This window comes from Lynx canadensis, chromosome B1, assembly GCF_007474595.2.
Source record: "Lynx canadensis isolate LIC74 chromosome B1, mLynCan4.pri.v2, whole genome shotgun sequence".
In the NCBI taxonomy this organism is placed as follows: Eukaryota; Metazoa; Chordata; class Mammalia; order Carnivora; family Felidae; genus Lynx; species Lynx canadensis.
In genome coordinates, this window is record NC_044306.2 from 164,015,977 (window position 1) to 164,031,553 (window position 15,577).

Below are 15,577 nucleotides of genomic sequence, written 5' to 3' on the forward strand. Positions count from 1 at the left end.
CCCTGGAGCCGTTCCATTTCCTCCCTTTTCCTTACTTCTCCACGCAGAGATGGGTCTCCTGCTCCTTCCTGTCGAGTGGCATTAACGTTGCTTGGTGCAGTGAAAGGTGATGCCTTTCTTCTCGGTTTCTCTCTCTGCGAAGACCAGCTCCTGAGGGGAACTGTGAAACCAGAGCAGCTCTAATACTCTCCCGTGCTTGCTGTGTGGCCTCGGGCTTACAGGGCAGTGAGGCATGGTCCCAGCCCTTGGTGGCGTTCCTCTCCTGCTTGGATGTGGTGACACCTCTCTGTATTGAAGTAGGCTGGGAACTTGAGAGCTTACATGTCCCAAGAGGAAGCCAGCCTCCAGCTTTCCTCCCTCCCCCCCGCCCCTCCGTGCTGCTGGGGCTTCTTGGCACACCTGGGTGGAATGTCACAATCAGTTTCCAGTAAAACTCAGGGAGGCGGACTGCAGGGAGGACGTGAGAGGTGCAGGCCAGTACTGTGTCTGGAGAGTCGACACCGTAAGTGCAAAGGCATCAGGGTTATTAGCATCATCACCCGGGTGAAATGAGGATCCGGTAATTCCTAAAAAAAGGATTTTTCCGCTCCTGTTTAGACACTGTCTTGAGCGAGTGCAAGTCCTGGCTCTAACATGTGCCCGCTTTTTGTCCTTGAACGAGTTGCTGTCTTCCTTATCTAGCAAAAGGGGATGACAGTGGCTCCTACCTCATCAGGCGTTGTATTAAATGAGCTCCTGCACTACATGGCCTGGTACCTGGCAAGTCCTCAGTGAGGGGCAGCTGCTATTATTAAGCTCTTTTTCGCTATTATGGCACCTTCCAATGGTTTAAAAGACCAATGAAGATGATGCGTTCTTGGACCTGGTGGAAGCAGCCACTGCTGTAAACGAGCCCCAGGATCATTTATGCAAACCAAGCCAAGAGACTGTATGGGAAGGCTGGGATGGGAGTCCTTTACCCCGCCCCTTGTAAAAGGCTGCTCAGATCACCCCTGTCCCTCCCAGCCTTCCTTCCCACGCGAAAAGGCTTGCTGATGAGGCGACTGCTGTCTTTTCACCTGGCCGCACGTACCTTTGCACCGGATCCCCCTTTAAATTCTTCACGATTATGAATTGTTTCCAGGTAGGTGTTGTCTGAATCTCTCTTCACTATTTAGCTTCTCTCTGGGGCTCTGACTGGTCTTTTCCACTCCGAACGTGGGTAGGTCCTGGCTGGTTTGAGTAGTTGTAGTAAGAGCAAGTGGCAGCTTCATTTTTTTTTTTTTTTTTTTAAGCAGGTCGTTTGGCATATTTTAAACAGGCTGATGTGTCTAGAAAGGGTGTTAAAAGATACCATCTATCCAGGTAAGACTTGAACAAACCAAAACCTAGCACTGAAAAGTAGATTTGTTTCCTCTACCAGACAAGAAAGGACCCAACAGAGCAGAAACTAAACTTGGAGCAAATCCTTTATGTGACTGAGAAATGATCACCTTCTCTTTCCCCCGCACTTCTCATGCCGGTTTTAGATATGGGCGTTTGGGAGAATATCCACACCCCTCTGCCTGTGTCCTTCCCGCTGAAATTTTATTGTCTCTTGGAAGTTTCATGCTAGTTCCTATTTGTTTTCATTTTACTTCCATGTGAACTCCTGCCGTAGTGATTCTTGATCAGCTTGCTTGTGTCAGGTTCGCCACACTGCGCATCTGGTTCAGAGAGAGTAAAGCTTGTTTGGCTGGTGTGTTGTAATTTTTAAAATGTACTAGCTGCTGCCAAGCATGAGGAAATGTCCCTCGTTGATAATCCTCTGATTTTTATCCAGATCAATGGATTTAACTTCCTGTGTATTTTTATGGCTCTACGAATGAAAAGGTTTGGTGTGGGTTTTTTTTTTTTTTTTCCTGTTTTCAGTTTGAAGAGCTTGAGAAATTTTCTAAAGAGGAAGCATTTGTTAGGAGAAACCAAATGTGCCCTCTAGAAATGGGACTTGTACCGATGCAAATTGGTCTGAATCATTGAATCTTCATTTGTTGGGAGCGCTCTAAGATGTACCATAGAGAAAATGCTGTGTGTCAAATAGACTACAGTTTCGTTCGCATAAGCAGCCATTTGTTGAGGACCTGCTATGTTTGGGTTGGCATAAACTATGTGTTGGTGCTTCATGAATGAGGGGAGTCCCTATCCCCACAGAGCTCAGCAATTTCGTATTTTGTGGGCATAACATTGGTAAAGATGAAACAATTTGCGTACGGTGTGGTATCTGCACAGATGAACGTTGAACAGAATCTCAGAAGCAATACAAAGAAAAGGCTGATGAACACAGCAGGATGTTTCTTTAACGTACTTTGCATTTGACCAAAGTTGGGTTATTTTTTATTTTATAGTAGCGTAGCTTAGACCTGGCATCTGTTCCATGGCTGTCTCTTTTTTTAGGCATGAGTCAAGGGTGCCTTTGGACAAGTTGTCGTATTTCTTGGGACCTTAGTCTTTCTCACCTTGTAAAACTCATACACTTTTTGGGGTTGTCCAAAGCTTCTTAGTGAATGGTATTTCTTAGAGTCTTTATAAAAAATCTCCATCTCCTAATTGGTTAGCAACCATTTGAGGACCGAACCAGCTTATTTAAAACTGTGTGGAATTTACCACATATTAGCATTTTTGTATTCGTTGAACAGTCCCAGGATATTATTGGACACCATAGTGAGTGCCGTATTTGAATTGTCTTAAATAAATGAAGTCACCTTGTTATGAAGGGAAAGTAAATTGAGTAGCAATTTGGAACAGAGCTAGAGAATTTTATAGGGATCATTTTATCTTGCTAGGTCAATTGCCTGAGGCAGTATTTTGAGACTAGTTGGAAAAAATTTTTTAAACTATTCAAAAAGTATGTACATCTTATAATATGGGAGAAGACATAACTTATCTCTTCCTCTAGTACTGTTACTGTTGTTTCCCCTTCCCAGAGAGAATTGGAGACTCAGTTTAATGTATCAGCTAGGGGTCTTTAAAGTCATGTGTGAGGGTCTACTCCGATAGTGGTCAGAGTTTAGAAATTGCAGCCTGGGGTGGGGTGGGGTGGGGTGGGGTGGGATGGGCTGAGGTTTAAAAAAAATTCTCATCTTCTGGCCTCTTGGTCTAGTATGTAGATGTTTGTGTTGGATCAGGACCTGACAATTAGGCCTATAGATTTTTCTCTGTTTTTTCTTGGATTCCTATATGAAAACAAACTTGAATGCCAATATTTAGTTAGCGTTATAGATTATAATATTATTTTCTAGATATCAACTTTGTGTTCCAGTTCACCCACAGAATAAAACCTGTTTTTTTCTTTTAATGTTTATTTTGAGAGAGAGAGCATGAGTGGGAGAGGGGCAGGGAGAGGGGGAGAGAGAGAGAGAATCCCAAGCAGGCTCTGCGCTATCAGCAAAGAGCCCAATGTGGGGCCTGAACCCGCAAACTCGAGATCATGACCTGAGCCGAAGTCAAGAGTCGGTCGCATAACTGACTAAGCCACCCAGCCGCCTCCAAACCTATTTATTTTTTAACTAATGTGGAATTTGGGTATTTGGGGTTGTAATTGAAAGTATTTTTCGATTTTGATTCTCTTAGCAATTAAGAGAAATCTATAGTCACATGTTTCCTTTTTCCCCAGCTTATTTGTTTGAATGACTTCAGGCTTTATAATCGTGTTCAATTCTGTGGTATCATCAAAAGGTGTCTCTGGGTGGTTTTATCTCTAGCCTTCTCATGGAGCTAGCCCAAAGCAAACAGACTGGAAGAGTTTGGTGTATTTTAGTCTAGTTAGTGGTCTGGACCAAATATTTCAATGCAGATTAAATTGCAATTGTGGTGAAACCAATGCTAATCTAAGGCCTTGCTGATCTTTTAAGAGAAAAAGCCACTCCAACATGAACAAGCAGATACTTTTTTGAGACAAATAAATTCTGTATCAACAATCAAACCTGGCATTAAAGGCTTTTGGAATGTTTGTGTTCGGAGATTGTTGCCAAGAATTTTGGGTATGTCATAAGTCCTCTACATGAGATGTTACTACAGTTTAAGTGTGGTTATTTGTGCTGGATATTTTTAAGAGCGTGTGGATGAAAGCCTTGTTGGTTCCCAAAGCTTCACGTTTCACCTGTCGGTCCATTCTTCTCCCGCCCGTCCAGTTTTCATGCCGCTTGCAGAGCCTGAAAATGCTTTAAAGTTGTTCAGACTTGGGACTCTTCTTCTGGGTGCTTACCTGGGTGGTAAATTTCAGGCACACAGAAAAATACAGAGAATACTAGAGTGAATGCCCGTGTGTTTCCATCCACCACCCAGTGAAGAAATAAAATATAAATACAGGCGAACCCTTCCTCATTTCACTCCCCCCTCCTCCAGATGGTGATCGCTATTCTGCATTTGGTGTTTATCCCCTGTTTGTATACTTTTACTAGATACGTGTATGTTCATCAACCACATGTAGAGTCACTTCCTCATGTTTTAAACATGCTCCCTGATAGTGAGATTGCTTTTGTTTTAAACACTGATTTCGAGGGGCGCCTGGGTGGCTCAGTCAGTTAAGCGTCCGAGTTCTGCTCAGGTCGTGATCTCGCGGTTTGTGAGTTCAAGCCCCGTGTCGGGCTCCGTGCTGACAGAGCAAAGCCTGGAGCCTGCTTCAGATTCTGTGTCTCCCTCTCTCTCTGCCCTTCCCTAACTCGTGCTCTTTCTCTCAAAAATAAATAAACATTAAAAAAAAAATAAACTCTGATTTCGAGATTCATCCATTAAAGTCTACGTGATTCTAGGTTATTAACTGCTCTCCATGCGTATGCTACAATATACTCACTTTATTGTTGATAAGCACTTGGCTTTACACTTTTCTGTGTTTGTCATGACATTTTGAACTTGTCTCCCTGTGCATATGTTTGAAGTTTCTCTGTGGCATATACGTAGAAGAGAGATTGCTGGGTCAAAGGAAATGGGCATCTTCAACTCTTAATATATTGCCTGGTTGCTCTCCAAAGCAGTCGTGCCGATTTGCATTCCAACCAGCAGCGCTGGGGAGCGCCAGCGGCCGCACGTGCTTTCAGACGCCCGACATTGTCAGACTTGATGTTTTGCCAGTCTGAAGTGGGATCTCTGTGGTTTAAAATGTGCACTTTCCTGTTTACTAATGAGGTTGGACATCTTTTCGTGTGTTTATTGTGCTGGGTTGTTTTTCATCCAGCGACTCCGGGGCAGTTTTCCAGGGCTTGAAAGTCAGGATTGCATTGGTTTTGTCTGAAAATAGGGAAAGGGAGGATGCAGGGGGAAAGTGGGGAGACCAGAGAACAAGTTGAGAACGGTGGGGGTGGAATGGAAGATACAGGTTGACGGAGTGATAGAAAGGGGCTGAAGACTTGCAGCGACAAGACTACAGACTAGAAGGGAGAAGATACATTGAGTGTTGAGAGTAAATTCGTGATATGTCGTCGGGCGGGCCAGGCCTCCCAGTTCAAGTTATGTGGTTCATGCTTCGTTTCATTGAAATTGGCTTTGGCGTCTGGGGTCTCTTCCGGTGGGAACGACAGCGAGGCTGGACTTACAGAGTTTTCCTGTTTACCCAGTTGCTTTCGGAAGTTCTTTTGGAAAGGCGGTGTATTTCTCTGGAAACAGTGCTGCCGTGAACGTGCTCACGCCTGTCTTCTTTGCACACGTGCCTTCGTTTCTCCAGGATGTAGGCCTCGAAAGGAAAGTGCTGCTCTCCGAGTGTGCCCACCTGGGGCTTTACTAGGTGTCGCCAGATTGCTCCCCAAGGTGGTTGCATGAAATGGAGCTTTTTGGATGTGTAGCTTCTGGGGCCCTAGTCTCAGAGTTTGTGACTGTCCAGAGGTGTAGGTAGGTCTGTGGTGGGTTTTAATCACCTGCGAGTTTTTTAAGTGCCACAGCTGATTCTGAGCAACATCCCAAGCTTAGACACCAGGGTGTTAGATTGGCGGCTCCTCAAGGTTATCTTCTTCACCGGCATTCAGCGCGGTGCCTGGCACATATGTGCCAGAGGCTCAACCAGTGGTTCCTGGCTGATCGAATGAAGAGCTGGAGCCTGGGAGAATGGGAGAATTGCCTAGGAGGGAGGTAGTGCTCCTCGGATCTCGGATTCCGTCGTCCACCGGAATTCCCTGGTGAGCTTGTTAAAATGCAGATTCTGATTCAGGAGGCCTCTGGTAGGCCTAGATTTTGCATTTCTAGCGTGGCCAGATTGTCCTGGTTTGGGAAGCACACGTAGAACAGCAAGTCCCCAGGGAAAAAAAAAGAAAAAAAAATTTTTTTTTTTTTCCAAAGTGGAGGAGTTTGGGATTTGGAATCCTGCTTGGTAAATTTCAAAGCCTGTCTCCTCATCTCCTGATAACACAAAAAGGCAGGTGATAAAGTACCTTTCTCACAGCATTCTGGGGAAGAATCAAAGACGATCTTGCTGCCTGTGGAAGCATTTTGTGAACTGCGATGCCCTCACACATTCTACTTTTCGTAATTATTCTCGTTCTTTTAGGGAATTAATGTTTTCCCTCAGGTTACCCAAAGCACAAAGCTGTTGTTAAAAGAAGTTGAACGGCTTTAGGGAAAGCAGCTAATAAGTTCAGGTAGTTTATAGATACACTGAAAACCACAAAGGATAGCACACTGACATCTGAGAATCACTGGTTTGATGGAATTCTGCTCTCTTTTGACCTGCTGTCTACGTTTAGTGGGCATTTTGGGAGGAGTGGAGTTGGGGGAAGGAGGTCAGGCAAAGAGCAGAGGCAAAATTCACCTTGTGTGGTTCTGACTGCGGTGCTGGGACGTGGGGTTCCCTCTTCGCTGGTTGGTGGTAGGGGGAGGAACGGGACTAGAGAGAGGCCCAGAACTCTCTCCTGCTCATCTCTGCACTGTAGCAGGTGATAGGACAGTAGGGAGGCTCTCTAGTTTATTTCCCCAACTCAGACACTTCTTACAGTGAGAGGGGGATGCTCTAAATAGCTATTAGGCATTAATTGACTTACTGTAGGTGTAATCAAAGCTATTCAGGGCAAACCAGGCCTTGTGGTCAACCCAAGGTTAAGCCACCGAAGGACACTGTCATTTAAATTCAACATTTCAGGGTGCTTTATTTATTGGGGATACTGCCTCATCCACCTGAGAAGAGGCAGTGTGGTGTAGAGAGAGGAGGGCAAATACAAATAAAATAAAAGGGACATTCAGAACTAGTGTGTATTGTATGCTGCAGTTTTTTTTTGTTTTTATTCCCAGTCTTCACTGTATCTTTTTTTTTTTTTTTTAATGTTTGTTTATTTTTGAGAGAGAAAGAGAGAGCGAGAGAGGCGGTGGGGAGGGGCAGAGAGGGAGACACAGAATCCAAAGCAGGCTCCAGGCTCTGAGCTGTCAGCACAGAGCCCAACGCGGGGCTTGAACTCACGAACTGCAAGATCATGACCAGAGCTGAAGACAGACGCTTACCAATTGAGCCACCTGGGCACCCCTTCACTGTATCTTTGAACCACTTGAATTTAGTAGTAGTTTTCCTTAAATCTGTCCAACTTCTTTTAATTTGGTCTCATTCTGTGCTAAGACATCTGTGAAGTAATGGGTTTGGTGAGCTAGTTATATGCTTTTGTAATGCATATCAGAAACATAATCGCTGTAGATACAAATATCAGATCATTATGTTGTACACCTGAAACTAATTTAATGCTGTATGTCGATTATACCTCAATAAAAAATGCATAATTGCTAGAGTTAAAAGTGTTCATAGTTGTGCCACCTAAGATTATCTAACCTCCCACTGGGATTCATGGTTCCTAGTTTGGGAGGCATTGGCTCAGATAAGAGGTTCTTTATGGTGGTTCAAATAACCGACTATTGGAGGAACACTTGTGGTTTTGTTGTTGCTGTTTGTTTGTTTTTTAAGTAATCGCCATGCCCAATGTGGGTCTCCAACTTATGACCCCAAGATCAAGAGTCCCATGCCCTACCGACTGAGCCAGCCAGGTGCCCCTGGAGGAATACTGTTACAGTGGTTTGTAGGTTACAGGTTGGCGAGCTTCCTTGGGGGGCAGGTTAACAAGTGGAGATCTGGTTGGGGTTTCCACACTGTTGTTGGTTGAGTGTGAGAGTTGCCAATGCTCCCCTTTCAGAGACTCTGCTTGTCACCTGTAATGTCGGTGGCAAGAGAACTTCCCTCCCTGTGGTATTGTGGGGCTGAAATGGACTCATTAATGTCTGGTGCTTAGCCCAGAACCTGACCATTTTACTACTATTGCCTTCTAGTGCTCCTGTTTTTCCCACTAGCACTGCAGTCCAAAGGATGGAGTGGAGACTGCCTTGGGATCTGAGGTCTCAGGTTCCAGTCTTGATCCTGCCACTTTGTAGCTTTCCTAACACGGGCAGGTGACTTAGACCTCTTTGGGTTCGCACACTGCAATCTAGCACGGCTTCCAGTCAGAGACTGGACTTGTGGGGAAAGCCGGGAGGGGACAAAAGGAGGAAGAAGCTGTGATTTCCCACTGAAAGGTCCTGGGGAGGCACAGTGCAGGCAAAGCTTTTGTAATCATCGGTCAGGATACAATGTTTTTCCCTTTCCTGATAATGAGAGCACGTCATCTAGTCAAAGACTTTTCATCACCTAATAAGCGTCTAACATACCCTCTTGTACTACCTGGCATCTGCAGTTAGGTGTTCCTACCTGAGAAATACGTAAGTAACTGAGCTCAGTTTCTTTTTAAAAAAAAAAATTTTTTTAAAGTTTTTAAAAAGGTAATATGAGTTCCTATGGTAGAAATTTCAAATTGTACAAAAGGATATATCTTGAAAATATAGCCAGCACCCAGTTGTTATAACTGGCCTGATTAATATTTTCAGTTTCTTCTGCTTCTATTCAGACGTATCCTATGCATATACAAACAAATATGTTTATATTTCTCTCATAGTTTTTATTTTTATTTAAAAAAAATTTTTCAATGTTTATTTGTTTTTGAGACCGAGAGAGACAGAGCATGGATGGGGGAGGGTCAGAGAGAGAGGGAGACACAGAATCTGAAGCAGGCTCCAGGCTCTGAGCCGTCAGAACAGAGCCCAACATGGGGCTCGAACTCGTGGACCGTGAGATCATGACCCGAGCTGAAGTCGGACGCTTAACCGCATGAGTGTCCCAGGCCCCCCCCCCTTTTTTTTTTAATTTTTTTTTTTACTTTTATTTATTTTTGAGACAGAGCATGAACGGGGGAGGGTCAGAGAGAGAGAGTATTTTTGTTTTTTAAAAAATGTTTATTTATTCAGAGAAAGAGAGAAGGGGGGCAGGGGAGGGACAGAGAGGAAGAGAGAGAATCCCAAGGGGACTGACTGTGCTGAGCGCGGAGCTGATGCGGGGCTCAGCCCCACGACCTGGAGTTCATGACCTGAGCCGAAATCAAGAGTCGGGCGGTCAACCGACTGAGCCACCCAGGCGCCTCTATATTTCTCTCATAGTTTTTAAAAACACAGGTAGTACCTCCGGCATATACTGCTCTATCCTGATCTGCCCCTTGCTTTTATGCCTTGAAGGTGGGTCTGTGTTAGTAGTAAGTGATGAGCATCCTCATTCTTTTTTAATGGCTACAGAGTATTCAGTTGCTTGAATGCATTGGATTCACTTAAGCACTAATGGGCATAAAGGTAGTTTTCCACCCTTTGGTTTTTACAAACAAGGCTATAGGGAACGTATATCCTTATGTCCATATATCATTTTACATGTGTGGGAATATAGCTGTCGGCTTACTTCTCAGAAATGGATTTGCATTTGTAACTTTGACGGATTCTGCCAAATTGCCCTCCACCAGCAATATGTGCGACTCTCGTTACACACAGCCTTGCCCAAGCAGCGTGCTATCCAGAAACCTTTTGATCCTTGCCAGTCAGGGGAAAAATGGAGTCTTAGTATATTTTTAGTTTGCGTCTCTCTCGTTAGAAGTGAGCTTGAGCAGCTATTCACACGTTCGAGAAAACCAGCTCAATTTCATTTAACTGGTTTGTTGTTGGCAATTACTTTTGAAGTCTGTAGAGAAGGACCAGTTTTATTTTTATTTTCAATCTGTGGCAGACTGATATTTTTATAAAATACAATAAAAAAGAATTATTAGCAAAATAGAGTTAAAAACTCCAAAGATACGTAAGCACACAAACCCCGATTTTTTTCATGTTTATTTATTTTTGAGAGACAGAGCACGAGTAGGGGAGGAGCAGAGAGAGAGGGAGACACAGAATCTGAAGTGGGCTCCAGGCTCTGAGCTGTCAGCCCAGAGCCCGATGCAGGGCTCGAATTCACAAACCGTGCCATCATGACCTGAGCCGAAGTTGGGACACTTAACTGACTGAGCCACCCAGGCACCCTCAAAACCCCTATTTTTTATGATTAACTTGACAGATACAGAATTACTCTGTCCATTCATTATACCTGTTTTTACTTTCTGAACTTAGCTCATGGCACTATCAACACTTTGGGTGATACTGCTGTAAAGAACTCCTGTCGTTTCTTTTTTTCCATTGCATCCCTGTTTGGGGATGAGAGAACACAGAATTCTATATTTTATGTTTCACAATCAGTACTAGATGTTTTTGATCCATTAGAGTAGAATATCTCTGGTGGTGCAGTACTGATCCAGAAGGGCAGGGTGCCATGCAAACCCATCCAGGTACCTTAACCCCTTCAGTTCTCCCAGGCTGTAACATGGAATACTGGTGCCCTGGTTTTTCACTGGATGAAGATCTTGAACTTGAACTACTAGACAGGGTTGGGTGGAGCTCAAAATCACCCAATTAGTCCAATTTGTAGAGTTGACCTCTATGACCTGGGACTTTGCCAGTATCCCATGCCATTCATGCTGCTTTTCTAGGAAGTGATGGGAGGGGTTCCTGGGTAAAGTAAGAGCTTAAGAGACTTCATAATCAAGGTGGCACGTTGGTGGCTTTGCAGAACGTTGGATTGGGGATGAGTTTCTCTTCTAGCACACTGAGTTCAGTGACTGTGGGTGAAATTTCCTTTTTCTCCCCCTTCAGCCAGAATATAGACACAGACCAGTATCTTTTGTTCTGCTTTTGAGTTGAAATTTTATCTTTGCATGAGGACTTTGTTACGCTGTCTCTAGGCATGCGGAGAGCTATTTTACAAACCAGAGTCTCTAGCTGCTCTTTAATGTCCCTTCCTGTGATGACTTGGGATCATTATGTATCCCAGGGTCATCTTTCTTCAGTAGCAGACGTTTTTGTTTTGTTGTGTCATGATCATTAAATTAAATCCTGTTGAGATGTTTTTCCGCGTGTTTCCCCCTACCCAGTATCATAGAAGGCATGGAAATGTCATGCTATCGTGGTGCAGAATGAAGATGTGTTTTCACTGCCTTCCGTGGATGATGGCTCCCGGGGAAAGCCGGCAGAGGTCCGGGAGGCGGGTGAGTGCTCGTGCCAGGAGTTGGGGCTGCAGTGTGTCAGGATTTAGGTTGTCGGTTCACAGCAGACCTCTGCTACATACTAACACCTGACCTTGGCAAGTTCCTTAACCCCCCACTAACCACATTTCCCTCACCTATGAAATGTGGTCCCCGGGAGTGGTTTACCTAGAAGGAGAGTTTTGTTCAGTGTTGCTCACTGGGCCTGGGTGACCTGTCTGCCCTCTAAGCAGGACGGGCACCGATAGCCATACTGGGGTGTTGCGTAGTCGGTGGTTAGCGTTCGATGGTTAGGTGATGAGGTGATGTGTGACCAAGGGCCAGAGAGCACGTGCTCAGGAACACCTCTGGCTCCCTGCCTAGTCCCTATAATCTGCAGCTATGGAATTATGAAAAATACAAATGAAAAGATCATCTCCCTTGCCTGGGGGTCAGGAGTTCGGGCTCTGAATCTGAACGGCCTGTGTTCAAGTTCTGTCTCCTTTACAGACTGAGTGAAGGTGGGCAAGTTCCCTCCATTTCTTCGTAAGTAGAACAGGGGTAATAAACATAATCTGGCTTGGGCTAGTGGACAAAATTAAGTGAATATATAGACATGAAGTTTCTGAATGAGTGGCACGTAGCACTTACTCTTCCCCATTTGCCAAATTTATTCAGTTAGCAAATTTATTTAAGTGCCTTTTATATGCCAGGTGCTCTGCTAGGTGCTGGCAAACGAATCAGATGTATAAGAGTCTGTTCTTGTCGAGTTTATGGTCTAGTGTAGAGATTAGCAAGCTTTTCGGTAAAAGGCTCCATGGTAAATATCTTGGGCTTTCTGGGCCATAATGTCTTTGTCACAACTACTCTACTATCATATTGTGAAAGTAGCTACAATAAGTAAATGGATGACTGTGTCTGTGTTCCAATAAAACTTTATTTACAAAAGCAGTTGTGCCAGATTTGGTCCATAGATCATCACTTGTCAACCTGTGGTTCAGTGGGAAAACATGTTAAGTAAGCACAAATATGTTATCAGAAGTCGTGATAGGTTTTATAAAACGGAAATCTCACAGGATTACATAAGAAAAGGGTCAAGAAAGGTAGCTTTGAAGAAGTGACATTGAAGCAAAATGGTAGGAAGGTAGCCAAAGGAAGAAAGGGCAGCGGCAGCAGGCATAGCTCTAGTGGCCAGTTTTAAACTTGCCACACCAGTTGTTAGCTAAGAGGCTCAGAATTACAGCCTGCATTTCTGTCTTTTGGAGCACATTGGATATTTTGAAGTTTTCTTTGAATTAAAACAGAAATGGGTGTCTGACTTCGGCTCAGGTCACGATCTCATGCTTTGTGAGTTTGAACTCTATATCGGGCTCTGTGCTGACAGCTCAGAGCCTGGAGCCTGCTTTGGATTCTGTGTCTCCCTCTCTGTCTGCCCCTCCCCCACTCATGCTCTGTCTCTTTCTCAAAAAACAGGTAAACATTAAAAAAAAAATTTAAACAGAAATGGGAAATTTCCCCTGAAATATAATTCATGCCAGTTGTCTTCCCCTTCTCACCTCCCTAACTCCTGTTATAATCTTAACACTGAGAGATGAACTGTATTAATATATTAACACATTTTGGGGCACCTGGAGCATGTGACTCTTGATCTCAGGCTTGTGAGTTTGAGCCCTACATTGGGTGTAGAGATTACTTTAAAAAACTCTAAAAAAAAAAAAAAAGGTGTGTGTGTGTGTGTGTATACACGTATATAAGAGATATATATAAGGTATATATATATATGTATATAAGGTATATATACACATATAAAAGATATATATGTATATATAAACAAACACATTTTGTTATGCATTCTTCTGGTAGGTTATTTTCTCTATGCAGGTGTTTTCATTATATTGTCAGTATCTAAAAATTCAGAAGTTAGAGTAGTAGGATTGCACATTATTTCATTATTAGGTATAAAACGTTTTACCCCTTAGAACTCATTTTTACTTTTTGATGTTTTTCTCTTTTTGCCTGGTTAAACTTAAGATTCTCTTCTTTTCCTATTTGGCTAAAGATTCACAGACCTTAAAACCATTTTGGGAAAAAAAAAATCTGTTTTCTTATTGACTACATCCTGAGTTTTTCCCAATTTCCAACCTCAATTGTACATTTCCTTTCATTTTTTTTTTAACGTTTATTTATTTTTGAGACAGAGAGAGACAGAGAGAGACAGAGCATGAATGGGGGAGGGCCAGAGAGAGAGGGAGACGCAGAATCTGAAGCAGGCTCCAGGCTCTGAGCTGTCAGCACAGAGCCCGACATGGGGCTGGAACTCACAGAGCGGGAGATCATGACCTGAGCCGAAGTAGGACGCTTAACCGACTGAGCCACCCAGGCGCCCCTGTACATTTCCTTTACACAGGTTGTAGCATCTTACAGTATTCCGTAGAGATTTTATGGAAAAGTATGTTGCTCACTGTGGACTATTTGAAGGGGTGCCTCGGAGTTAGGGGTTTCTCTGTACAACTTTGTGACCCCGTCAAGTTTTCTCTTTCTGCCATTCTGGGATTCCGAGGGGACTCTGCCTGCATGAGAGTCATTGCGGTGCAGTGGTTAGGAGCATACTGGTGTGAGTTAAACCCAGTTTTGTTCCTTGGCTGTGTGAACTTGGATCAAGTTACTTACCTTCTCTGGGTCCCAGTTTTCTTCTCTTTAAAATGGGAACAATCGTGGCATTAACTCCATGGAGTTAAATTTAGAGGATTAGAGGAGTAAAATGAATAAAATACACATCAGGTCCTTGGAGCAGTGACTGCAGTAGGGAGGATGATTTGGGTTATCCGTTGTTATTATTACTGGTTACAGCTGGGGAACCAGTGGCCCTATTCCTCCTTTACCATCCTTGAATTCTGGCAAGTGGCTCCTGACTCATCCTGAGATCTTGGGCTGTATCACTTCATTTTTGTTTCACCCTCTGTGTAAGGCTGTAGGAGTGACTTTAATCAACAGAAGTCAGGGAAACCTAGTTTTTTTGAAATCTAGTTCTTTATGTACTTTTGTACTTGGAAAACTTACTTGATAAGTAGAATAGCCTATTGAACATAGACCTAAAAGTATGTCTTTGGCAACAACATTATCTTCTTCTGTCACATATTTTATTTTATTTTTAAAAATTTTTTAACATTTACTTATTATTGAGAGACAGAGACAGAGCACAGCTGGGGGAGGGACAGAGAGAGGGAGACAGAATCTGAAGCAGGCTTCAGGCTCTGAGCTGTCAGCACAGAGCCCAACGCGGGGCTCGAACTCACAAACTGGGAGATCACGACCTGAGCCAAGTCGGGTGCTTAACCGACTGAGCCACCCAGGAGCCCCTCCTGTCACATACTTTAATTCCGGGTTTATAACTGATGACTTATTCTGTGTATACTTGGAGATTTTTACATGTTCTCTTTGGCCTTTTTTGTGTGTGGCCCTTCTTTACTTTGTAAAAACTTGAAAGAGAGGTTGCCTAACCTAGGATGCCGACAAATGGGCTGTCCTGGGGTTATCTTGGCCAAGTAGGCTTACTTCTCTGGGCCTTGAGTTTTTTCATCTGTGAAATGGGTCTAGATGATCTCCAAGGGCTCTTCCTGGTCTCTATGGCTTTTGTTCAGGTGCTCCCATAGTCTGGCAATATTCTCATTAGCTTTTATAGACCTTGCAGTGCTGCTGTTCTGATTATACCATCCTCCTGAGCAAGATTCTATCTCCTTTTTGTCCCCCACTGGAAGAAATCCTAATATGCTTTCCTTATAAACTGCCTTTAAAATCACTTTAAAAAGAAATGCCTTTCTATATCCATCTATGCATTTACGATTCATCCTTCCCGGTGGCGGTGGTTGTTTATTTGGTGGTTCTGTAGCCCCCCCTCGGCAGGCACAGGATTGCTCTCAGAAGTGCTCTGAAGAGCTAACATTACAGTCTTCTTGTTGGAACTTGTCCCAGCTCAGATTCTATTTTTAATAAAGTGTGGTGCATTGTTTTTCAAAGGTTACCAAATTTTTTACTGATGGAAATAAGATCTTTATGTTTCTATACCTCCAGACCCTGTGATTTACCACCATTGATAAGTTCTTTTGTTCAGCATCTGGTCATGGAGTAATTATTCTCAGTGCCTCCCACTTGCCTTTTGTGCCTGTGGGCTGGGTGCTAGCAGTGGGAGTGTAGGCGCT

The 15,577-nt window shown here is 43.7% G+C and overlaps 1 protein-coding gene across 2 annotated transcripts in view; it reads left to right on the forward strand.

Moving 5' to 3' along the window:
- The window catches only part of USP46 (ubiquitin specific peptidase 46), a 61,613-nt gene that overhangs the window by 1,505 nt on the left and 44,531 nt on the right, over positions 1–15,577 (forward strand). The window contains exon 2 of one of the 2 annotated variants that reach the window (XM_030313877.1): positions 1,006–1,123. The exons of the other annotated variant lie outside the window; for it this stretch is intronic. Within the exon in view, the coding sequence (XP_030169737.1) occupies positions 1,109–1,123 (15 nt within the window). The 5' untranslated portion in view covers positions 1,006–1,108. The remainder of the gene's footprint in view (positions 1–1,005; positions 1,124–15,577) is intronic. 2 annotated transcript variants of the gene reach the window in all.